The sequence below is a fragment of the Balaenoptera physalus genome, assembly GCF_965194825.1.
Source record: "Balaenoptera physalus genome assembly, chromosome: 3".
Lineage (NCBI taxonomy): Eukaryota > Metazoa > Chordata > Mammalia > Artiodactyla > Balaenopteridae > Balaenoptera > Balaenoptera physalus.
Genome location: NC_138890.1, coordinates 124,396,339 through 124,420,866, shown reverse-complemented (window position 1 = coordinate 124,420,866; position 24,528 = coordinate 124,396,339). Strand labels below are relative to the sequence as shown.

Below are 24,528 nucleotides of genomic sequence, written 5' to 3'. Positions count from 1 at the left end.
CATTGATATAATCCTTCCTTCAGTGCTCTGACATTTTAGCGGTAACCTTTTGTTAATATTGTACAAAAATGTATGAAAAAGAAAAAAAATAACCCACTGTGTTGCTACCCCTGTTGACACTTTTATAAAAAGTAATACATATACAATATTAGAAAAGGTATAAAATAAAAAAACGATTCACTTCTCCTCCTTGTCCCTTTCCCCAAAGGTCACTCATTGGTAATCGTTTCTTGTTACTTGTTGCAGAAAAAAAAATTATATGTATATCTCCATAAATAAAACAATTGAAACACTTCATACACTGTTGGAACCTTGCTTTTTGATTTAATATGAAGATCTCTCATATTAGCACATACAGCTTTACTGAGTCCATCTTAATTGTGTTACAGTATTTCATCACATGGCTACATCATCATATAAATTACCCGAGCAGTCCCTAGGTCAACTCTCAAACAAGTTGAAAAGCCCTGCAGCTCTGACCTGTATGACATCTGCTGTGAGAATGCTTGCACACATTATTTTAGGATGATTTGTAGTTGTTGGTGAGGTAAGTTTTCTCCCAGTGTTTAATCAGAGTGACATAGAGTGCATTGCGTTGTATAGAAGAAATGGCTTAGAAGTTTATTTACTATTGTTATTGTTTGTTTCTATAAACAATAGTTTTTCTTCCTCACCTGCAGGCCATTTTGGCAGAGATGTGCTCTGTTCCATGCAGTCATTCAGGGACTCAGGCTGACAGACGTTCTGACATCTTTATATCCTTTCCAAGGTCACCCTGGGTGTTAACACCCAGATAGTAATAGTATATGGGCAGGAATTGCATGGGAAGTGTTCATGGACAGATCTTAAAGAGTGGCACACATCTACCCCATCGTCCATTGTCTGGAACTCAGTCTGTGGTCACACTCAAGTGCACGAGAGGCTGGGAGACATCATCATATAAATTACCCGAGCAGTCCTTAGGTCAACTCTCGAACAAGTTGAAAAGCCCTGCGGCTCTGACCTATATGACATCTGCTGTGAGAATGCTAGTGTCTTACTAGTCAGTCGTGTTAGGAAAGTATAATCTGGTCAGCATCTTGATTTAGTTACGTGTTTGGTCCCAGTGCGGTAGCTTGTAAAGAAGCCAAATGGATATGTTATAAGGAATAGAAAGACCTTTTTCTTTCAGAAGATGAAGGCATTGCACACTCCTTAAATAATGGTGCCTGTCAGGTTTTTGGACACTTTTTCTAAGAAAGGAGAAAAGATATTAAAAAGATAGGTGTGAATGCAACAGGGACTGACAGAAAACCTGGTGACTTCAGGGATTGATACTGTAATTGTGTACATGAGCTATAATTTATCAAAGCTCCTAGAAGTATTTTATGGAAGGCTTTAGGAGTGCTCTAATTTTACAAATGAAGCCATTGATGGCTGACCATAAACCTATCCACAGCCTAGGTCTGTGTTTGAGTCTGGAGGCAGAGAAGAGCAAATAACAGAATAAAAGGCTGGAGACGGCCCGCTGGACAATGGTGTGATCTTTTGCATTAGCGTGCTGTCGATAAGCATCATTGCGGCACAGCCAGTGGGTGCCGAGCTGACCACAGAGCCATGCTGGACCAAGAAGGATGCCAAGAAACAATTGATAGATGTATTCCTGAAAATTCATATTCTGCTGCCGAATTAATCTTATTGATTCAGGGGTTCTGAAAGTGGCCATAGATAATTTTAAGAAGCAAAGGCATTTGTATTTCTTGAGCAGAAGACCAGAGTAACAGAGGAAATCCCATCTCGGACATAAAACCCAGAAACCTGGCTCAATAAACGTAAAACTTGCATTGTGTGTCCTCCAGAGGCCCCTGCCTAGGTTGGCTGAGAGAGGGGGTTGTCTTGCGAAGCTGCCCGTGGTAAAGCTTCACTGGCCGTGGTTGAATCTTTGCTCCCATAGAACCTGTGTTTAATAATGAGTTAGAAGAGACATTAACAGCGTAACGACAAAGGAAAAATAGAAATGCTTGGAGTGTGTGACGCAGGGTCAGACCTTTGAAGGAGGGGGATGTAAGGCTGTGGTGCCGGTAGAGAAGGCTGTCCTGCATCGCCCTGGGAGGCCAGTGCTGCTGTGGGTGAATGTCAGTGGGTTTGGGGAGCTGCTGCCCTTGACCACGCCTGGCTTCCTCCTCATACTCCCTGCGTCCCACCTTCCTGGCTCTCTTGTCTTCCTTCTCACGTTCCCACCACTCTTGTGAGTGTATTATTTATAGTGGTAAGAAGCAGCCTCACTGGGTCTCAGTTTTCCTGTCTCTAAAAGGAAGGGTTTGGAATGGATGACTTCCAGCTCTGCAGCGGAATGATTCTGGGGTTCACCTCTGACTGGCCGTCCTTATTGAAGCATTTCCTGGGAAACATTAATGAGAACTCTTTTGCAGTTCTAATTTTTTAAAGAAGTCTAATTCCTGATAAAAATTATACTTGGGATGTCTTGCTCAGTATATAGTTAATGATCACTGATCACCTGCTTGTGGAGCTTTTCATCTCAAGATTTTCCTTATTAAGTTGAAAAAAACAGTTTTTGTCTGCATTGTATTTCCACAAATATTGATAGCAAAAAAAAAAAAACATTAGGGGAAATGTTCACAATTGTTGAATCAAGGTGAAGACTATAAGGAATGTTGTATTCTTTTAACTTTTCTGTAGGCTTGAAAAATTTCAAAATAAAATATTGGAGGGTAAAAATGGGCAAGTGTATTTTCTCTTCCCTTAGGGAAACTGAGACAAATCAGATGAAGCAACTGATTAAATGACTTTCTCAAGGGCAATCAAGAGTTAAGTGGGAGGACCTGGAGTAGATTTCAGTGGCTCAGTTGCCATTCTAGTGCTTCTCAGGCCGTATCTCCTCCCTAAAGGAAAGACAGATGTAAGAAGGAGTTTCCTCTAGCCTACTGCTTCTGAACAAAATGTTTCTGAGCCTGGCAACATTGCTGTGTATTTCCACTTACAAATTATCCGAATGGGCAAAGCAGGAGATAGGGACCTGTCAGCTTTATAAAGGTGCTCAATGAATGGCATTAGGTATATAGTTCACCCATTGAGAAGAAATGGGTGGTTCTAATTCCGAACCTAGGATTTTCATGTCTGACAGCTTGAAACAGAAAAGGATTCTGTGGTCAGCAGTATTTGGTAGTGAAGGAAGGCATGCTAGGTGCAAACCTGATAGAAGGGGAGACAAAGTCAGAATTGCACAGTGTATTCTTCCATTGTTGTCCTTGGAAAGGCATTGTGACCAGTAGACTCTGAAAAGGTCCTCGTCCTCTTTGTCTAGCTTGTGGCAACTTAGGAGAGAGATGTTGAACACGCCCCAGGCTCTGCCTGAGCCCAGGCCCATATTGGGTTTAGAGGAAGGAGAGGTGGGTCTCCAGGGGCAGCTTTACATGAACAGACAGTGGTATTTGCCTGGCGCCTTTCCCCATCTTATAACTGTCTCCTTCTGGAACTTCGGGGAAGGAGGGTCTCTGGATAGTTTTCAGAGTTTTATGTTGTTACCTGACCTAGTAACAAACTGTGAAATCAAAACATCTGTGTATGATGGGTGCGTACCTCACTGACATGATGGCATTTATAAAATGCTAGAATCGTTACTTGGGTGAGCTCTGGGAGGTTCATCAGCTTGGGAGGGAGGTGATCACTTTCATCCTGGTCTGAAGCAAGCATCGCCCTCTCGTGGATCTCTCGTGACCTTTAGTTGCTTCCCTTGTGCCTCGTTAAGCGTGACGAGCTGCTGTAGATAGGTAAAAAGAGGCCAGCGCTCCCATCAGGAGCATTCAAAACATCGTCACCTAGAGCACCCTTGACGGGTCATACTCTGTGTTTTTTGTTAAATCACCCTCCTCTGAAACATATTTTCACCTATCTTCATCTGCATTAACTCAGAGAAAATCCAGAGTTTTAAAAGCTGGAAGAAAGAATCAAGGTGAAGTGCACTGTTGCTAATGGTGTTTTGTCCAGTAGGTGGCGCCTCAGCAAATCTCATTTGTAGCTGATAGAAGTAAACACGTGGAGGATTTTTTAAAAGATGCATTCATAATGCATGTGAGCAAAAGGTATGCCCTGTGTGCAGGGTGGTTCATGAAGTCAACTGAAAAAAAAAAAAAACCAAACAGTTGGACTATGTAAAACTAACTCTCTCATTGTAAGAAAATTTTTGGGAAGAACTTACAAAATGCTAATGTCTGGTTGAAATTAAAATCCTTTATCACGTCACATGGAGATTTTTTTCCACAACATATGGGCTGCAGATTACTGCTACAAGTAAGAGAATGCTGCTAATCATGATAGCATTTTGAGCTTTAGAGAATAATGTATGATAGATGTTTTGGTATCAGATTTGTATGTTTGAATTATGTTCAGAAAATGCTGAATACTTGAGCTGGAGAAATTCCTTCCAGTAACTTTAAAAAAAACATTTTAGTGCAACATGTTAGGTGTAACTTCTTGAAGGAATAGACTGCATGTTCCTGGAATGCATTGTTAGAAACTTAATGTACATGTAATTAAACACGTACCAAAACAGCAACTCCATGCTAAGAATGTGTTATGGTTTTTATACTCAAAGATAGTTAAAGATACTTCTTTGGAAGCATGCAAAGGAAGCAGCATTTTCACTCCTTAAATACAAGTGTCCCCTCTGAAAACTGAGTAGTGAAACTGGTAACGTATTTCTAAATCATGCACTTCAGAAGGCAAGTAAGGATTTTTTAAAAATTCCTGCTTTCCAGCAAAGTACTAGAATTGCATTACACATTTTTCCCTAAAGAAGTCTATATCTTTCCTGATGGCTTAAGGTAAGGAATCTCTGTGTATTGTTTGACAAAATTGAATCAGAGTTAATCTATTAATATTTTCTATAGATAAAACAGTCAGGATACACATGTCCTATTGTGTTTCATTTTCTTTAGAGGACAGTTAAAGAACACAATTAACAGGTTCCTCACAAATGTCCTTTCCTATCTGTCTCGGAGGAGAGTGGTGACAGGCATCCAAGGTTGTCAGGTGAGGTATAAAATCATCACCAGAGTTCTGGTGGCATTGGGGAAACCTCAAGAAGGAAAAGATGAAGGATTCTGTTTGCTTTTAATAACTGAGTCATAGTAATGTGTTTAGTAAGACCAAGACAGGACTTATCCAGTTCACTGAACTTCAATTTTAGAGGAAGGTTGTACAAAAAGTGCCTTGTCTTTCCGTGGAAATACTAGTCTTTGGTGAAAAGAGATTAAAGTGGTGTTCTTTTATGGCTACAGGAATCAATCCTTCCTTTTCCTTGCTCTTTCCCATCACCTGTCTCCTCTCGCCCTTTTCTCAAGTTGAATAATCACTTACAGGGAAGATGATAGGAGCTTACTGGTAAGTAGTGGAGACCTTCTTACCGCTGAGCTCCTGTCATCTTCCCTATCTCCCCCACTTAGTAGTCCCACTCCCTTTAGACCAGTGGTTCCCAAGCTTGTCTGCACAGTGGAAGCACCTCGGGAGATTCAGAAACTACTGATGCCTCCTCCCACCTGCAAGATTGTGATTTAATTGGTCTGGGCGTGGCTTTAGGTTTTGGAAATTATAAAAGGTCTTCCAGTGATTCTAATGTGCAGATAAATTTGGGAACCACCATTTACTTCCTCTCCCCAAACCTCCCTTATTCTCCACCCACCCTTCTGAGTCCATCCTTCCTTGGTACTTTTGCAGCACCAGCACCTTGAGTGTATGTTTGTCCATGTGACTCCACTCATCCCCTTGTATTTTGTCTGTTTTTTTCATGTGTATTAGAATCCCATGACTATGTTCCGATGGAACTGAGTCTTTTTCCTGTTTCTATTCTCAATATCCATCTTAATGCCTAACCCATAGCAGCTGTTTAGTGATTGGTTTCTGAATCAAGGGCATAATATATATATATATATATAGTAATACAGTGATTTAAACAAGTTGATTCATGCACTTCTGACTCAGGGCATTTTTACTGCCCAGGTAGATATTTCTCCTTTACTTGAAGAGCCTAGATTTCCTAGTCTCCTATCTTTTCTTAAAGCGATGATAAGTATATAAAATTAAAGAAGAATATGTTCTCTTGTGTGGTATTAGCTTGCGTCACAAAAGCCAGCTTTAGATAAGGGGAAAAAGGAGGACTAAGCCTGTATTCAATAAAGTTCAAGGAAGGAAGTGTAGAGTGTTGTTGATTTCTAGGGGAAGAATTCCCTATTGCCTGCCTTACTTAAAGAATATTAATTTATCTAACTGATGATAATCTGGTAAATTTATTGTAGCATTAAAAATGCAAATCAGTTACCATGCTAAATATTCAGTGATGTGCCTAAGACTTTTAAAATTTTATATTATTTTATTAGGTGATAATGGGAGGCATAATTGTTAATGTTTGATTCTGGCAAAATACAATTAGTTTCTGTGAAACACATTGTGCCTTAATGGTATCATTAAGATTAATGAATATAAATGAATGAGCTGGGGATTTCAAATAGCACATAGTGACCTTATATCAGTCTGTAAAACTTGAGATAGATTTCCTTGATTTTTTAAGGAGAATGCGCCAGAGCCCCTGCTGTATTTTCATATAGACTAGAGAGAAATTAAATCAGCTACCTTGGGAAGACTGTTGTATACTGATTTCAGTCTGTGAAAGCCACTGATTAGTTTTACTTTAAGAATTATTTTCAAGACCCCTTTTTAGAAACTTCCATGTCTTGTATATATGAAAGTGCATGTATATTTTGGTGTTTTAAAAAAAAATCAGGGTCCTAAATCATTGTTCAGTAAATTAGAGGTGACATGGTGGTGTCTATTCCAGATGTTCCACAATAGACATCTATTACATTTATAATTTAAAATATTATTAAGAAAGCTAGGCAAGTGAGTATTTTTCTTGGGCTAAGAGATGGAGAAAGGAACAACTGGGAGAGGCTGCTCGTCAAGGTCTTAGATGAGAGTCATGGACTAAATGTATAATGTGACCCCAAGAGTCATGGTATTTTGAGTAATGATGCATGACTGTGTGTTCTTGTAGTGTAGAGAGAAACTCTGCCACTACAAAACAAAAACAAAAAACCCGATTTATCTGTGGTGCGTGTACTTGTAATTTAAGTGCTGTGTTTGCAGCATCCTCTTACTGAACTAGAGAGAGAAAGAGGCACTGTGTCATCAGGTAGTGCTTAATATGACTTCGTAAGTCTGTCTCCTTGGTCTGACCTTCAGTTAATGCTTCTGTTTCTCCCCTATGCGTGTGCATGTGTGGGAACGCACAGGTTTGGTTTTCTTATTTGTCTGTTTGAAAGTTTTGCAGGGCAGCCCTTGCCCGTGAATTGCTGTTGAAGCAGTGGTGGGAAGAACCACAAAAGTGAAGGAGGGAGGGGAGGTATTTTTGAAACGTGGCTACTATTTGGGCACTGGGACCCAGCCTGAGAAGCCTGAATTCCTTTGTTTGCTCTGCCTTTTTACTGTTTCCTTGACCTTGGGCTCTTCTTTTCACCTCATCGCCTCACTTTCCTTGTTGGTAAATTGGACCAGTCTCTTCCTTTTCTCCTTCGAAAGAAGCTGATGAGGATTAATGAGGTAGAATCTGGAGTACATTTTGTACTTCTCTGAAGAGTACATTTCAGGGAAGACAGTTAATATCTTCGTAGAGAAGTGGAGCTCACATTGCTAACCATATTAGATGATAGAGTTCCAAGGAGTACTTAACTGTCCGTCAACTGAAAATGAATTGCAGGCACAGCCCCGTTTCTACTCACTTCTAAATCGGATGACGTGTTAGTGCAGGATGATGGAAAGAAAGGCAAACCAAATGTGAGGAGCAGTAGAATGACAGGATTCAGGGGGGACATCTGACTGCCACCTGCTTGCCTGAAGGAAAGCCACTTATTTTTAAAATCATTTTTATACGTACCTGTCAGACCTATTTGGCTCCTCAGTATTTGCAGAAGAGTCACCAGAAGTGCTTGGCTCTCTGTACGTAATCCAAACAAGATCAGAATGAGGTTCCCAGCAAAACTTCAGAATTAATCTAACCTGGAGCCTCAAGGTATAATAAGGTTCTAGACATGATCGTCAGGTTTAAAACAGCTTGCTCAAGTCTCTTCAGATCTATATCATAATTCATGTCGATGCAAATACAGAGACATAGAAAGAATGCTTGGTTACTTCGTGTATAAAATCCCATGCTAATTTTATTTAGCATGCTGTCTTTGGTCAATCAGCGTTTAAATTCCAAGGTGACTAGCTTGATTTTTCTTCTTAGAAGATTTTTCTTATCTTTTCTTCCCTTGTGTTTACTTTTTTTGAGAAGTTTAGATAGGTAACAGTACATTTAACCTAGAACTTAGTTGCTTGTCACTGTAGGATTAAAAAAGAAAAGTTTACATGCGTAGCCTGAAAGTGCTTTTATAATCTCTGATTCTGTAGTTAAACTCAGAATATAGACAATAGAGTTCAAAATTTGAAAATAATCTTCATCTTTTATCTCTAGGTAGATCTCATCACTTTAGGAATAATTTTAGGAATATCTCTCTGTTTCAGAAGCTCATAAAATATCAGTACTTAGTTGATGCCAGGAGTATTATCAGGCATGTAGATAGATTGACATACTCATGTCTGAAGCTCATACAATGGGTAGGCACCCTATGCTGGCAGTACGGCCAATGTCAGGTCACTCATCTACTCCCATCTCCATCTATATTAATATGAAATACAGGAGTTTGCTAAATGTTAGTTTACAGTCCCAGTGTTGGCTGTGTCATTTGGAGATGAAGGGACATAATTGAAAAAAAAATATTGGAGCTATTTTCCATTGTCAGATCTTCATAAATGCCCTCGATGAAAAAAAATGAAGTTGTATTACCCCGTTTTATTAGAAATGCTATATTTTGTTGGATCCGTGTGTTCACAAAGTAGAGAATATTTTCCTTCTGTGATTGATGTTGGGGCATTTATGAGGATAGTCTGCTATATTTCATATGTATATGAGGGTGTCATTGTTAAAATGTTCAAAAGAAAATTACGTATGTGATTTATATTTTATTATTTCCTCCTAGGATGTAATTTTTTCAATACCATGATTCCTGTCATATTGTCAGTGGTGATTTGATGGCTAATATGCCAGAAATAATTAGATTTAAAAAGGTGATGCAGATGTCAAGACAATATAGCTTTCTTGTGAAAAGGCTTAAGCGAGATCATGCATGTTACATTGTGCAAATCCCCAATTGCATACGTTGTAACAGTCTTCAGGATTACAGGCAGGATGGGAAATGCAGCTACATGCAGGAAGCCTGGGATGCAGCATATTTCAGAGGCATATGCTTGCTACTGACACCACCTGCAATTTTTGCTAAATGAAACGTGTTTTAGAAAATGCTACTCTTTGGATAAATTCAGACTTTGGTGTATTATCAGTGGGAAGACGTTAGATCCCCTCTTTTCTTTTGAATGGGAAAATTCCTCCTCTCCCTAGAAGGCATCAAGCCCTTTGTTTTAGTCTCCTTGACAGGTTTAAAATTTTTTCTTTGGGGAGAAAAAGACACATGCACTATGAACTGCATTTTTTTTTTTTTTTTTTACCTTTGTTGACCTTCAAGATTGAACTTTATTGTACAATTTTAAATGACCATTTTAAAATATAGGACAAGGTAATTTGTAGTTTCGGTGTTTGTTCCTGAGCATAATATCTCCTGAGACTTTAAAAGGAATGGAACCTATTTCTGGGTGTCTTTACACTTTTGGGCACTGACGACACTGGTGATCCCTCTCTGGTTCACTCGTTTGTTACTTTAATAAATAATGTTTCTGAAGATTAGACTAATGCTGTAATATCACGGTGTTAGGCAGGGATGAAGATAAGTGTCAACTGTAGCCAGACGTTTAACCTGCTCTCAGCGTTAACACTGAAGTCTGCGGCGTGCTTTTCAGCCCCCATGCTTCAGCACGTCCCTGGTGTCAGAGCGCTGCTTTCTCACTTGGGAGCATAGTGATGAGGAAGGGACTGCCGGGGAAGCTGAGCTTCGCCCCCAGCCTCTCCCGTGTTCCCGGCCCGGCGAAGGAGGCTTGGAACCAGGCAGGTAGCTGAGTGGCATGTGAAGCAGATGCTTGATGAGATGCTAATAGCCTGGAGGAGGAAGGGGAGTTTGCAGTCATGATTGTGGAGTCAGTAGGGGAGGGACCAGGTGTCCAGAGTGAGGGGCATGGGCTGCTCCTACCTTGAGGACACTGGGACCAGTTTTGCAATTTCCCAGCAGGTGGCCTCCTGCTCTTCCCAGCTTCCCACTGCTAAGCCCATAGTAATATCTTAATTTCGCAAACAAGAAACTGAAGCTCAAGGAAGTGAAGGGACTTTCCCCCAGCTACCTGAGTGTCTGGCTGGTAGGGCCTGCCCTGGGCACTGGCTCTCAGGGCAGGGTACTTTCTTCTGAGGATTCTGGGGAGTCAGGACTTCCGGAAAACGGAAGGAAAAGTCAGGCTTGGGACTTGCCCTCCCTTTCAGCTTCTCAGCACTGCCCAGGACAGCTTTGCCCTGAGTCATTTCACCTGGAAGGAAAGAGTGATTTACGGAGTGCCTTCAGTGGTAAATTCCAGAAAACGGAAGAGTGTCAGACTAGAGATTGAAGAGCTGCCAAAAGCCCACAAATTAATGGGGATGTGTAGTACGCTGGCTCAACAACTGAAAGGGGGGGGCCTTAGTTCTGTGGAATTCGCTTGATTGGAAGTAAGTACATGGTATATTCAGAACTGTATAACTTTGGACCCAGAAGGGTGAAGAAGAGCTGTTCCAAGAGGGGAGCCTCTGGAGGCCCAGATGCATTTCAGAAGTAGAGCCGCGCCCCAGAGCTCTTCTCTGGCCGCCCTCTTCCTCCACGCACTCCTGCCCAGGGGCACCTTTCTCCCTTCCGGCCCCAAGGCGGCTGAGACCCTCCTCCTTTTGTCTTTTAGAGACATATGGCCATGGAATCTGAGATGCCAAATGCTCTTTTCTGGTGTGTTCTGACCATTGACAGCTTAGAATGTGCTAATTTGCCTTTTGAAGCTAAAGAATCTGACACCTTTCATGTGTTCCTTTCACCTTGAAAGCACGTTTTCCTTCTCTGTTTAAGCACTAAGAGGCAATAGGGCGGTTAGGAACCCCAACTCAAGAGTCAGCCTGTCAGGGTTCTTATCCCAGTTCTGCCTTTCCTTAGCTGTGTAATCTTAGGAGGATACTTAACCTCTCTGATGTCAGCTTCCTTATCTGTATAATGCGGATGATAGTATAGCTAATTCATGGAGCTGTTGCAAGAATTCGATGAGATGACTTGTATAAAGTACTTAGAGCAGTGATTGGCATATACTGTGTGCTCAATATATGTTAGCTATCGTTATTTAGAAATAAAACATGGAGGGAAATAAAGTGCTAAAATTAAGAAGGGTTTTAAATATAAGCACTGAAATATTTATATGTATTTTGAGCAGATCTCACAGTTACATTGGTCATTGGCATTCAGGGTTCTCTTTACCACTTAAATTGACACAGGAATAATAATATTCACAATAATGGATGCTTTATATACATTTTCATGAATGACCTGTTTCTTATTTGTAACTTTTTATGACCTTTATATTACCTTTTTAAAAATACAACATACTCATTGGCCACTGGCATTTATCTGTGAGTGGAAGACATAATCAATGACTGAATGAAGGGATTTATCCACTTGGCCATATTGGTTTCCCTCATGAATGAACAGAGATGTACAAATCCTTGGTCCGTTGTCTAAAAGTAACAGACAGGATATGGTAGTTAATGCATTTTGTGGGTACTTGTCTGTCTTGCTAAGTAGTAATCGCTGCCACAAATACACAAAGCGACATTAAGGGGAAATCCCACCACAGATTGGGGCAATGGTACTGGAAATCACATTCCGAGCACACTGAGAACTCTGGGGAGATGAGGGATAGGGTCACAGCCGTGTTCTTAGGACTCTCCTCCTCCGGCAGATCTGGAGGGGGAAGCCCCTGCCTCCACCAGGAACTTACCCTCTCACACCCCTCACACGTCACCTCCGTGGCTTTTGGATAAGTGGTCCAGGAGCCACAGGCTGAGAGCTGCTGGCAGGGAGTGTATTTAGCCAGTGGAGTGTAGTAGGTAAGGTTATGTTTGGAAACGTCCCCCATCTGTGGTGCTTAAAAAATTCCTTGCGGTGTTCCTCACCGCAGTTTCCCAGTGCACATTCAGTTGCTGAAGAGTAGGTAAGATCAAAGAGTAGGTGCATTTGCTGTAGTGTAACCAATGTGGATCTAGAGTGGAGCGGTAACTGGTTCTTAAATTTGTGAGAAATATATGACTGTGTAAATCAGGTGACAAACCTGTATCCTGCCACCAAATGACATTACGTGGACGTCAGTGATCACAAAACCTTATCCTTCCCCTTTGTGAAAATACTTAACCAAACGCTTCCCACCCCTCCCCTGATTTTTCTCACTCTGGATTTGGTCTTGTTTTTGTTTCTGTGAGCCATTTATTAATTAATTTTTACAATTAATAAAATTTGAATTTGGCCCTTATTAGAGGCTCCACAGATGCTGAGTATTCTATGAAGTAAATTATGCCTACGGTAGAGTGTGCATGAGATGTACCCATACAAATAATTTTTTTTTAAATCAAGTACTGTGAACCTCCTGGATTTAGATTACAATTAATGACAAAGCCTACCAGGTTTTATTTGAATACACGTGTAAAAGCTATACATGTTGAGGTTGGTACTTTGTGAACTGACTCACAGTATTGTGAAAATATTCCATGAAGGTGTAAAATTGCAGGAAAACTGAGTTTATTAATGGGAATTAGACTAACTCCTAATTATTACCTGTGAATAGTGTCATCATTTGAAGTTTTTATTGCATTTTAACACATGGCTTATCTTGATGAGAAAATATATAGCAAAGGGTAAATGTAGCAATTTTCGTTTTACTGTTCCCTCTGCTAAGCCCTTATTGCTTGATGTTATTTTTCAGCAGCCTTTCATTTTTGTCCCAAATGTTTTTGCCTCTGGCTGGTTTTATTTCTTTAAAATGTATGTGTATCACTTCTCAAAGTGATACATTTTGACAGGTAATCGATATTTTTTCATACTAGATTTGATGGTGCAATGGTCATAATCCTCATCTTAGACTTAGTTAATGGTTGAATACTAACCTAGATTTTTATCTCCGAATATTCCTCTGTTAAGAAACATACTTTTCACCCTTAGCCAAGTTCCTTTTTATCACTCCCAGCCACCAAACAGGTCTAGGTGCCACGTGCCTAAGATGCACAGAACCCACTTATCTGGGACACACATCACCTGACTTTTTGTCACTCTATCCTCGAAATGTCTTCTGATAGCACTTCCAACCAGTTTACTTGATTGGCCACAGAAAAGATACTTCTGGGCTCTACTTTTTTTTTCCTCCTGGCATCCTATGATCTTTATTTGAAGGGGAAAAGTCTTTTCCCTTCCTTTTCTCTAGTGGGAACTTGATGTCCTCCATCAGACCCCACTTTCTCTAGAAGGGCCAGCGCAATGAAGATCACAGCCCTCAGATCACAAGCACGTCTAAGGATACCATGCTCGGCTTTTGCTTTTTAAAAGTTCAGCTTCTTGGGTCGTGATTTGTTTTTCCTAAATTCAGTTAGGACTTTCTTATGCCTCTGTGGGCAGATAACAGTGACATCTAAGTTGGTAAATATATTCTGACCCCCTGCCAAGGCACTTTGTTGAAGACTGGCACTTCACATTCAGGGAGCTGTTTAACCTTGTCTCTCAGGAGGGTGAATTGAGGGAGAAAGGGCAACAACTGTCATTCCTTTTGTTTTCATTGAAGAGACCAGCCTTCCTTTTGCAGGAAAAGGTTAAAGTACAGGTGGGCCTGTCAAGGATGGGCTCTGTTTCCACCAGCTTTGCAGATTCTCCCACAGATAGCACGCTGATTCTTCCCTTCCACCCCTAGATTTTCTTTTTTTTTTTTCCTTTTTTTGTCCTTGAATTTAAACAAAAATATGTAGTTTTTAAAAATCTTAAAAATCTTTTGTGCTAGAATTTGGGGGTACATTTTGGTTTGAGCAACAACCAGGTTTGTGCTTTTTCTTTGCTTTTAGAGGTGGCATTACTCCTCCACCTGAGAACAAGAACAAAAAAACTCTCTGGGGTTTTCTTCCTTTAAGTGGTATCAAATGAGCACGCCTAAGTGGAAAAAATACCCTGATACCCTTCTCCGAGGTTGCGTCTGCGAGGGAGACAGGGTTTCTTGACAGGGTTTCCCTTTGTATGTCTGGAGATGTAGGCAAAGATGGTTTGGGAACATAAAATGCAATCAATTTTCCTCCGTGGTTAGATTCATAAATCCCTGAGCTATTTTTAATGACATAATCTAATCAATTGATGGCAAGCCTAATAGTGTGTTGACAGCCAGAAAGAGACGGAAAGCTAGTGTAATAGCAGGTGGCTGGGTAAGGAACCATTTTTCTCTTCCTTCCCCACCCCCCATGTTTAGAAATCGCTAGTTATCTGGATTAGGTAAAAAACAGAAATTACCGATTTTTTAAAAAAAAATTATGCCTGCCTTCCTAACTACCTTTCTTTCAAGAAAAAAAGACTGTGTAAGGGATAAAGTGAAGGAGGAGGTAATTCTGCGACAAACTACAGGTAGCCCTAGTGTCTGCTTCTTAGGACCATACTATGCTCTCAATTTAAATATCTTTAGAAGAGAAATCAAGGGGGAATAATTTATTATAAATTGGTAGCATCGTATATTGTTACTCCTGTGCTAGGCCAGTAATGAAAACTTAATATTCATCTCTTGGTTGCTTTGAATTGAAATAAGATGAGGATGAGTGGAGTAAACAAGCTGAAACAGACTGTGAAATTGCACATGATGGGAATCTTTTTTTTTTTTTTTTTTTTAGTTGCTTCTGGACTAGAAATAGGTTACTATTCCAACTAATGATGGCTCTTAGAATTTCTTCTCCCATTTTACATTTTGGTCCAGTATCAACAGAACGAACGAAGTTGTTATCACAAGGGAAATTAAAAATCTAAACTGTATCTTTGGGCTAGGAATCGACCGGCAAGGTATTTATGTAAATGAACTGGCTTTCACGCTGGGATGGGTAAGGTGTTCCGCCCGCTGTGGCTGGAGAACAGCCTCCCTGAGCCCTCTGTTTCCAGGTTTTCCGGCAGCGTGTGTGTTCTGCAACATTTCCTTTTCTTTGATGCCATCAGAAGAGATGAGCGCCAGGCATGGTGGTGCTGCTTGGCTGGCCAGCTGTGCCCTAGTTTCTCACCATCCCAGTCAGCAGCTGCCTTTTACAGAGGTGTCTGTCACCGCTGATTTACTTAGCCACCTTGACCTTATAGTTGCTTCCGAAGGGGCTTGACCCGAGGCCACTGCCGAAAGCCATCTTCTGGTCACCTGGAATGCCAGGGCCAGTATTTTGAAGGAGAAGAAAAAAACAGGGCTCCCGCAATTTCCTATCTACTAGCAAGAGGCTCCTCCGCCTGGATGGATGCATTAGGCATCTGAGCCCACTTGCTGCGCTCTCCCACCGAACTGCAAGCATCCGTGATCCCCGAAGTTGCTGGAGTGAATAACTAAGCGGGACCAGCTGACCCCGGGCTCCAATCAGCTAGAGCGTGATGTAAGTGTTTAGCAGCTGCTGGGCTCTGAATTAGCGTGCTGAAGTAGAGGTAGTACAGCATGGCTAGACTGTTGTGAGAGGCTCAGAGAAAGCGGAGGGGGAGATGGATGAGTCCAGCATTCTAAGACGAAGAGGGCTCCAGGTAGGAGATCCTTCCATTCTTGAAATGTAGGGTTGCCAGTGGCCAGCCGTGGAGGAATTCAAAGTTCCCTTTTCATTCCTTTACTGGGCACAAATATGTGCACAGTTCTTAGCAACGTGAATACGCTAAGTCTCTAGTTACAGAGCTAAGTGACCCATCACAGGGTTCAACGAAAAAGGCTCTTTTGTCAGAGACAATAGATACGACTTTTAGCTTGAGACTTTGTTGGTTGTTTGTTTTTTTTCTGCTGGCTGTTCAAGAATAGTTAAATCGTGGCTGGCAGTGACATCTGAGGAGCCGGTTGGGCATTCTGTCAGAAGTCTGGGAAGTCTGTCGAGGGCAGCAACTCCGTTCAGTTCTGGGAACACGGGACTCAGTTTTGTGTCGGGATCAGCCCGTACGGCAGCAGCGTCTGTCTGATCGCCTTGCAGATGTGTGCAGCTGCTGGGATGTTTCCTCCTGTCAGTGAGATGAAAGTTTCTGCTGGCAGCTCAATCAAAGTTCCCTGTAATTTGTTTATGTTGAGATGAGGAAAGATATGTGTCTTACTGCCTTGCTTTTTGTGCCCAAATTTCTCTAATTTAATGACTCTGACTTTAGTATACAAATGTATTCCAAGTCAAAACTTGGCAGATCAGAAAACTTGGAAAAAAACATCTGCTTGGCCGTTTGTAAGTTTCAGGAAGCCAAAATATGAGTATGTTCAAAATTAGTATGTTTAACTCCTTGATAACTCCTTTTTCCTGTGTGTAAGTGGTAGTTTTCTCTGCGAAAGAATCTAATCATTAGCCATCGTTAAACTCTCATTCATAATTTTTGAGATTAAAAAAAAAGTGCTTGGGAAGACCAAATATACGGCACATGTAGAAATGTTTCAGAGATTCCTTGATGGTCTTTGACTCACAGCTGGGCTAGCTGTCTGCTTTTTGTTTTAAATGTCAGTTACTAATACTAATGTTATTCATGTTACTCTAATATTATAATAATATTATAGATAAACTAAAGGATTATTTGTAGGTAAACAAAAGAGGGATTAAAAAAGTTGGGGTTAAATGTCATCTATTGTTCCAAACCTAAGTAAACAGACTGACTCTAATGATTTTCAGTGTGGTCATTGTTTTGAATGTACAGTGTGGTTAGTCACTGCTGTGGATTTCCTTTTCTTTGTTTTCATCACATCTATGAAGTTCTGGTAATGCACAGCTGTTTGTGTGGATTCACGTCCTCTTTGGGGTCGCTGGTTAAATATGGAAAGGCTCTTTGTTAAAAAGATGATAAACTCTATTAAACTCCTAATGGTTCAGATTATTACTATGTTGATGGCAATTCTGCTGAGAGTTTTCTCTTTCCTTTAATTCATTTTAGATAATTTAAGATGTGTTTTTGACAAGAAACTCTTTTTTGTGGTTTATTTCTGTAATATATATCATCACAACTTCAGAGGATATGATTGAGATATATGGTGCTTTTGAGGGGTATAGATTTCATAGAACTTCTAATTTTAGAAATAAAGAAATCATTATTGTGGCTGTTTAAAATAATGAAGCTATTTTCTAAGATTTGCAACAAAACAAAGGAAACGTTGCTAGTTAATATAGTACTTAGACCGTTAGATCTTCGTTGTACTTAACGTACTTTTACTACACCTGCCATATTCTACTATATAATAGATAAAGAATGTCTGCTTTCTATTGTAAATGAAATAAAACTCTCCACATTGTGAGAAATAGTAACATAACAGTGTGTAAAAGTTCTGCCACCTCATAGTTACAACTTTATTTTGGCTTAAACAAAGCCTATTATTCTTTTACTCCCATTATATCCAATATTTATTAAAAAAGACATTGCACATACAGAGTAGCTGTTTTAAGAAATTCCAATATTAGGAAACTACTTACAAAATACAAGATGTAAGTATACATTTGTATTACAAATGATGTTGCTGTAGAGTTCTAAGAGCAACGCCACCTGGTGAATTTAGAAATTAAGTTAATTTACAAATACATACTACTGTATATGAAACATTTCAACATGTAAATGAGGTATACATGTAGTGAACCTAGGCTGAAACTTACACTTTTGTATGACTGATTCTGACTGTGTTGCTAGGTAATCTTGAGCAAGTCACATACCCTCTTGGTGTCTGTTTATTCTTCTGTAAAATGCATGCTGTAACATGACTTTTGAGTGTACTACATGGGAGATAGGCATAACTGAATTTTTTTAAGTTAAAGGCCATGTGATAAATACACTAGAATATAGAAGGTCCTCAATAAGTATTACTTTGTTGAAAGCAAAGATGATTTCTATTCTTTATAACATTCCATATCATTACTAGTCAGATGAAATAGTTATGTTTTTATTCCGTATTTGTTGTTTGAATTTATTTTTAACTTAGAAGAATCACCAATAAAGACAGTTAGCATTATTTACAGGGGTCATTATGACAGAATATATTATCTAATAATAAGAATCTATTGGCCTGTTACACTGAATAGATGCTTAGTGTTAGATGCTTAGAATTGGAACAGATCCATTTTTTAAATAACTTAAAGCCTTGTGTCAAAAATATGGAGCATACGAATATTATAATTCTCTAAAATTTAATTTTGCAATAATTCAGAATGTGTTTAGTATAGAATAATGCAGTGTGTGTTTAGAACTTATTTTTAGAATTTCAGTACCTCTAGCTCTTAAAACACAGGCCTACTAGTGGTGTTTTTAAAATTTGGACTTTGAAAAATGATTTTTAGTCAGAGCATATAATTTCTCAAGGCATGACTACCTCATAAAATGGCAACACAACTTAGTTGTTCATCTTAAGTGACTGCACGTTTCCATCTTTTCTGTGGACTGTATTAATATTTCCAGTACTACTGATAGCACTTCAATCACTGCCTTTGAAATGAGAATGAGAGAAAGAGGTCCCAATGGCTTCCCCTGTTAGAATCTGGAAAACTTTTCAGATTGCATCTCCAAATGTGGGAAATTCTGACGGATGGATGGGCTTGGGCAGACTTTGGACTTGGGGCAATTTGAATTTCTAGACAGGTCTAATTCGTCAAAGGATAACTGGCTCCTTTCGGGCCTAATATCCCTTAAACAGGGGTCATATTTTTTAACTGTCAGGGAAATTAATTGTTTCAGTGATTTCCGTTATGTGTTTCCCTTTTATTTGTTTTAATGAAAGTGTCCCTATCCCTAATGTGATAGATCCCAAGGCTGGAGAAAAATGAACAACGGGCATCATTAAAGCAGGAAGAAGGCACTAAAAGAGGGAGGGGTATCTCGAGAGGCCTCCTGTGATCCTTTCCTGCCATTCTCTTGTGCTTTCCTTTGCTTGGTAGCATCTTCTGTTGATTTCTCCCCTCTCCAATTAAATATTACCATTTTAGTCCACTGTCACGTGCAGCTGGAATGTTAAAAAAATTTTTTTTTCAGATATGATGAGGTTACCAACTAAATATTTATAATTTAGATTTCTAGATTTGTGTTCAGGTTTCTGTTTTGTTTGCTTCTCTTTCCCCTATAACTGGTCTCATCCCCCAACCTTATTTGAAACAGCAACGAAAACCTAACATTCTTACCTTGGCCTAGGCTCTGATTTTCCCCTGGTCTTGGTCTGGAATTCAGTTTTGGAAAACAGAGAAGACTCTTCTGGACTCTTACATTCTGACTGGGTGTCAGCAGTGCTTGGATGTAGGTTATTCCAGTCACAATGTCTCAGTGTTTCTTCTGTGTTAACTTTAATGTGCTTATGGATGTGTTTACACTCACCTGAACTTAATAGCAGGATCATTACGTGGGAATGTTACCCTGGTTCCTATGATTTGAAGACTCTGGGTGGTTACAGGAAAGAAGTCTAGTTAGAGGATTATAATAGAAACACTTATGATAATTACACTTTGGGATAAGGTACTTTTGATCTCCAGAGGTTCCAGAAAGGCACGGAGATGACTTTGGGACAGAAAGAATCAAAATGGCACATGAACTTTTGGTAGTGATGAGTACCTAATCAATGAGACCCGTTGTGGTCACATCCAAGTGGTGTTTCTTATCCATTGAAGGAGTTGAATTTCTGCCTCTGAAATAGAGATAGAATACTGTAGTTTTAGTTTCCTGATCCACAAAGGGGTAAGGATGGGGTGCCCTTAAAATCTTATGTTCACTCAAATTTCTATTTTGTACTCTAAGGATTGTTTTCATAACAAACTTTTTTTTAAAAACAACATCAAATAAACAGGTTTGAATACTAGCTCTTCTTTTGCACCTTCTCATTCTCTGGTACAGCTGTTAATAAACCAGAAAATTGTCATCTCTGTATTTCTGTCAAGGCAATACCTGTTCTCCAGGTTATCCCTTTTCCCACCTTTGACTTCTCCGTCTCATGCCTGCAGTCACCAGCCCCTGTCAATTCTACATTAAAAATACTTCTAGAGTCTAGGCAGCCTCTTTCACACCTAAATTTCTTGTATTGTCTGGTACCCCTGTGTCCAGGTCCTTCTCCATTCCATCCTGCTTGTCGCTGTAGATCCCCACATCAATCCCTGGTTTAAAATCCCCACATGACTTTGCGTCATCTACTTGAGGATAGAGTAAAAACGCACCTGACTCTCTCTGATTTAGCTCAGTCTACTTTTCTGGTCTCATTTCCAACTCTTTGCGTTCCAAAACCCCGTTCCATCACCCCCTCTCCAGACTTGATGTATCCCCTTTACCTACAATATCCTTTCCTTATTTTCTCCAATTCTCCCTGCTCATTCGGGACCGAAGTAAACTATAATTCTTTCCTGAAATTTTCCATAATTACTATGTTCCATTCTGAATGTTATAATAGTCATTGTCTATTTTACTTACTTGCACACCTAATCCTATTGCGTGATACATTATTTTAAAATTATTTGATTTGAGTGTCTTATAATGAAACTACAAACACATTGAGGCTTAGTGTCCAGTGACAATGAGTAGCTCTGTAACTTTAGACAAGTTTCTTAACCACTCTGATCTCTGTGTCCACAGCTGTAAAATGGAGATAATACATGCTTAAAGACTGAAGGCAGTTGTAAACCTTTAGCACAGCCTCTGGCATGTAGTACTTATTCAGTTAACCTTAGTTCACTGCCCTCTGGATCGGCACAGAGCCTTGAATAGTGTGATTTTAAATAATTAAATGTGGGTAGCACGTGGGGCTTAGGCAGTAAAAAGATGGTGAGCATGAATTGGATAATTTGAGGGGAGTTTATAAAAGGGATGCTTTAAAAGGTATGGGCAGGGTATAGGGAAAGTTTAAGGTGCTGGAAGCCACAGGGAGCCATTACCTTCACTAGGCCTGAAGGAGCCTAGTGGCTCCTTCACAGGGAGGGAGCAGTTACAGAACCTGGAGATGGAGAAGGCAGGTGACAGGTACCGTAGGTGAGGGACACAGACCGAAGTGACTCTGCAGGGAGGTGGACGGGGACATCGCAGCCTTATTTTTCTCCTTCCTTCTGCACTCTTTCCGGTGCTCCCTATTAGCGAAACCCAACAGAAACCAGAGGGGCACAGGAGCCCCCAGCCGTGCGTGGTCCATGCATCCGAACGCCAAGGCCCAGTATAGGGTGGAGAGTAGATCTGTTTGGGCAGTGGAAATACATGCAGCATGCTTATAGCACGCATGTGTTTTATTGCCCCTTGCTCTTAGCAGTTGCCAGCCAAAGACCGTGTTCAACTTTCATAGGCACAGATCTCTGGGGCCTGAACTGAGTTCAAGCATTTGAACAGATTCAGAGCTGCTTTTTTTGAAAAGTCATGGCCCCCAACCGTTTCCAACTTTTGTGTAATGATGTCTTTCCAACCAGGCTCTTAATCCTCCTGGGAAAATATTAGTCCTTCCCCTTCCACTGAAGCACGTGGGTCTCCTTTGAATCAGTCATGCAGCATGCCTGCACTTCAGGTCCTGCAAACAATCTCAATTTTGAATCGCTCTGCTCTGCAGACCCTGGCTGAGAAGTGACGGGTGAGAGCAATAGCCCAAGAGATCTCTTACCATTCATCTCCAGGATTCCCTGAGCTCTGCCCTCCAGCAGGTCCTATCACACGTAGACTGTCCATCCGAATTACAACTTCACATTATGTCCTTGGCTTTTAATGAGGGTTCTAAAAGAAATGGCTCTGAGTGAACATCTTTGCACTTTTTATAAAACTCCCCTTGAAGCCTTATCCATTATGTTGTGCATTGTCTCTTATTCTGTATTACGCCCACGTGATAAATTTGCTTCGAGTTCAGTACTCAAAAAGTTTCTTCCTCTCTAGGTGAACAAGTTTGCTTCTTTTAATCAGATAATGAGAGCTGGCTTGGTCTTCATTTTTGTCTTAGCCGATCAGGACAGGGTTTCATACTCAGTTGCAATAGTTTATAGATAAAATGAGCCACCACTTCTTCACTGTTTAGCTCTTAGTTCCTTCTTTTTAAGAATTGTGTGGTTTCATTTATCATAGCTTTTGAAAGTCTTAAGTTGCCTGAAAAGATTTCTCAAAGTAGGTAAGACCTAAAAATTTAATAACGTTGCATTTGAAACACAGTGAATAATGAATAATGTCAGAAGACAAGAAAAAAAGACTAAAAGACCAAATAATCAATAAACTAGATAAAATATAAAAATCAAGAATTACATGAACTTACAAAGATCAATATGCAAGCAGGGATCAATAATTTTATTGTTGGCACCAGAGTCTAATGAAATCAAATAGGGTGTTGGAATTTATTTGAAACTTACATTTTAAATAAAAGTAACAAGAGATTTTTATTATTATTTTTTATAAAATCATCTATTTTTTTAAATTTTAAAAAAATTTTTGCCTGCATGGTACAGCATGTGGGATCTTAGTTCCCTGACCAGAGATCAAACCCTCGCTCCCTGTAGTGGAAATGTGGAGTCTTAACCACCGGACCATCGGGGAAGTCCCATGATAGATTTTTAAAGTGTCCTAGAAATCATACATTTGTCTTGGAAGCAACCACAAGCATGGAGATTGGCATCCAACTTGTGAAACACATGTGTTAGAAGACACTATTGCCATTAAAATCATGCTTTTGACAAATATTTGATGATATGGGCAAAAGCTTGACAGTAATGGCAAGGAAAAGAACAGGTTACTAATCTGTATACATAATGTATGTACAATTCTATAAAAATGTGTGTGTGTGTGTGTGTGTGTGTGTGTGTGTGCATGCACGCGCGTGTAGGATAGCCCTGTGGGTTTTGGAGTATTTAAGACCATCTTTGCCACTAAGCTGTATGGGCTTGGCCAGGCTGGTTAATTCCTCACTGGTAAAATACACTTATTTGCAGAATTATTGAGAATGAATTAAAATGAGGTATGAAAAGGCTAAAAAATATCCATCATATCTAACATTTATTAAGGACCTATTTTCTTTTCCTTCATTATCATCATCTAAACTAATAGCAAGAAACTGCACTAAAATGTTAATTTAGTATATCTTGATGGTGGCACCATAAAATGTTAATTTATTATATCTTTTTTTTTTTTAATTTATTATATCTTGATGGTGGCACCATAAGAATTTTTTCCTTGAACTCTTCTATAGTAAGCCTGTATTACTTTTATAATCAGTTGAAAAAGTGGTTTTGGTGGCCAATTTTTAATTTTTTTGTTTCATTGTCTAAGGAAAAAAAAACTTTATACCACTCAGTACCATCAATAAAAAGCTCTTAAAGCTGTTTTTTATCTTGTGCATTCTTTTGGCATTGAGGAAGGTAAATCAGTTCCATGGGATGCCTCACTCCAAACCTTAGGCCAGCAGTTCAGTGAGGCTGCCCTTTTGAATCACCTGGAGAGCTCTCTAAAGCCTAGGGCCTCGAAGCAGTCCACATCAGTCTCTTGGTGTTGTGTAGCCAGGCTTGAGACCCACTGCTCCTAGGGGGATCATGTGTCCAAGGAACACCTAAGTCATGGCACATACCACTTCGGTATCCCCAAATGCAAGGTTTGACAACCTTTAACAGGTGTGTTAAACAGCTTTGCCTTCTTTCTTCCAGTGAGACTGGGTTTTATTTTTATGGAGAGGTGCATGAAGGGGATGTATACCCATTGCATTTGTTTCTTGACTTCCCAAATAATGACAAAGGTAGTAATGTGAGAGCTCAAACCATTAACTAACCCACCTTGGGGAACTGTTCTTACAGTGGTGTGGCTGGAGGGAGCCCTAGACCTTTACCCCAAAAGGACCCAGGGCACTGGCAGTGTCCAGGTGCCGTTTTACATTTTTTAAATCGCTGGCACACATGGTTTGCCTTACGAAGCTACCTCCAGGGCATGGTAAGACAGTTGCATTGCGCCTTGAAACGTTCTAATGTTAAAGACGACAAACGCCTGTGATTTGGAACCCTTATCATAGATACTCTTCAGTAAGGTACATGCTTGAGTTCTCAAAACACTTGCAATTTTACTTAGATTGTGTTTTGATTCAGGCAGTCAAGAAAAAAAATTCCATTCTCTGCCTTTCTTTCAATTAATGTATAATAATAATAATAGTAAATAAGAGCACCAGCAGTATATATTGAACAGGTTTGTGTCAGAGGACTGAGTGTTGTGTCTTAAATCTACACTCTTGCACTTTTATCCCAGGCTCTAGCAGTCCAGACATGAGTGGAGTATGGTACTGACCTGTGAGGGGTTTATAGTATGGTCGGGGAGACAGCAG

General features: G+C 40.0%; 1 protein-coding gene across 13 annotated transcripts in view; it reads left to right on the top strand.

Annotated features, from left to right (window-relative positions):
* Positions 1-24,528, top strand: part of MAST4 (microtubule associated serine/threonine kinase family member 4) — a 562,656-nt gene that overhangs the window by 212,610 nt on the left and 325,518 nt on the right. For 2 of the 13 annotated variants that reach the window (XM_082457022.1, XM_082457020.1), the window contains exon 1: positions 15,507-15,824. The exons of 8 other annotated variants lie outside the window; for them this stretch is intronic. In XM_082457022.1, the coding sequence (XP_082313148.1) occupies positions 15,786-15,824 (39 nt within the window). In that variant the 5' untranslated portion in view covers positions 15,507-15,785. Of the gene's footprint in view, positions 1-15,501; positions 15,825-24,528 lie in introns of those variants that run through there. 3 more of the 13 variants (XM_082457030.1, XM_082457032.1, XM_082457018.1) reach the window with 3 other exon arrangements.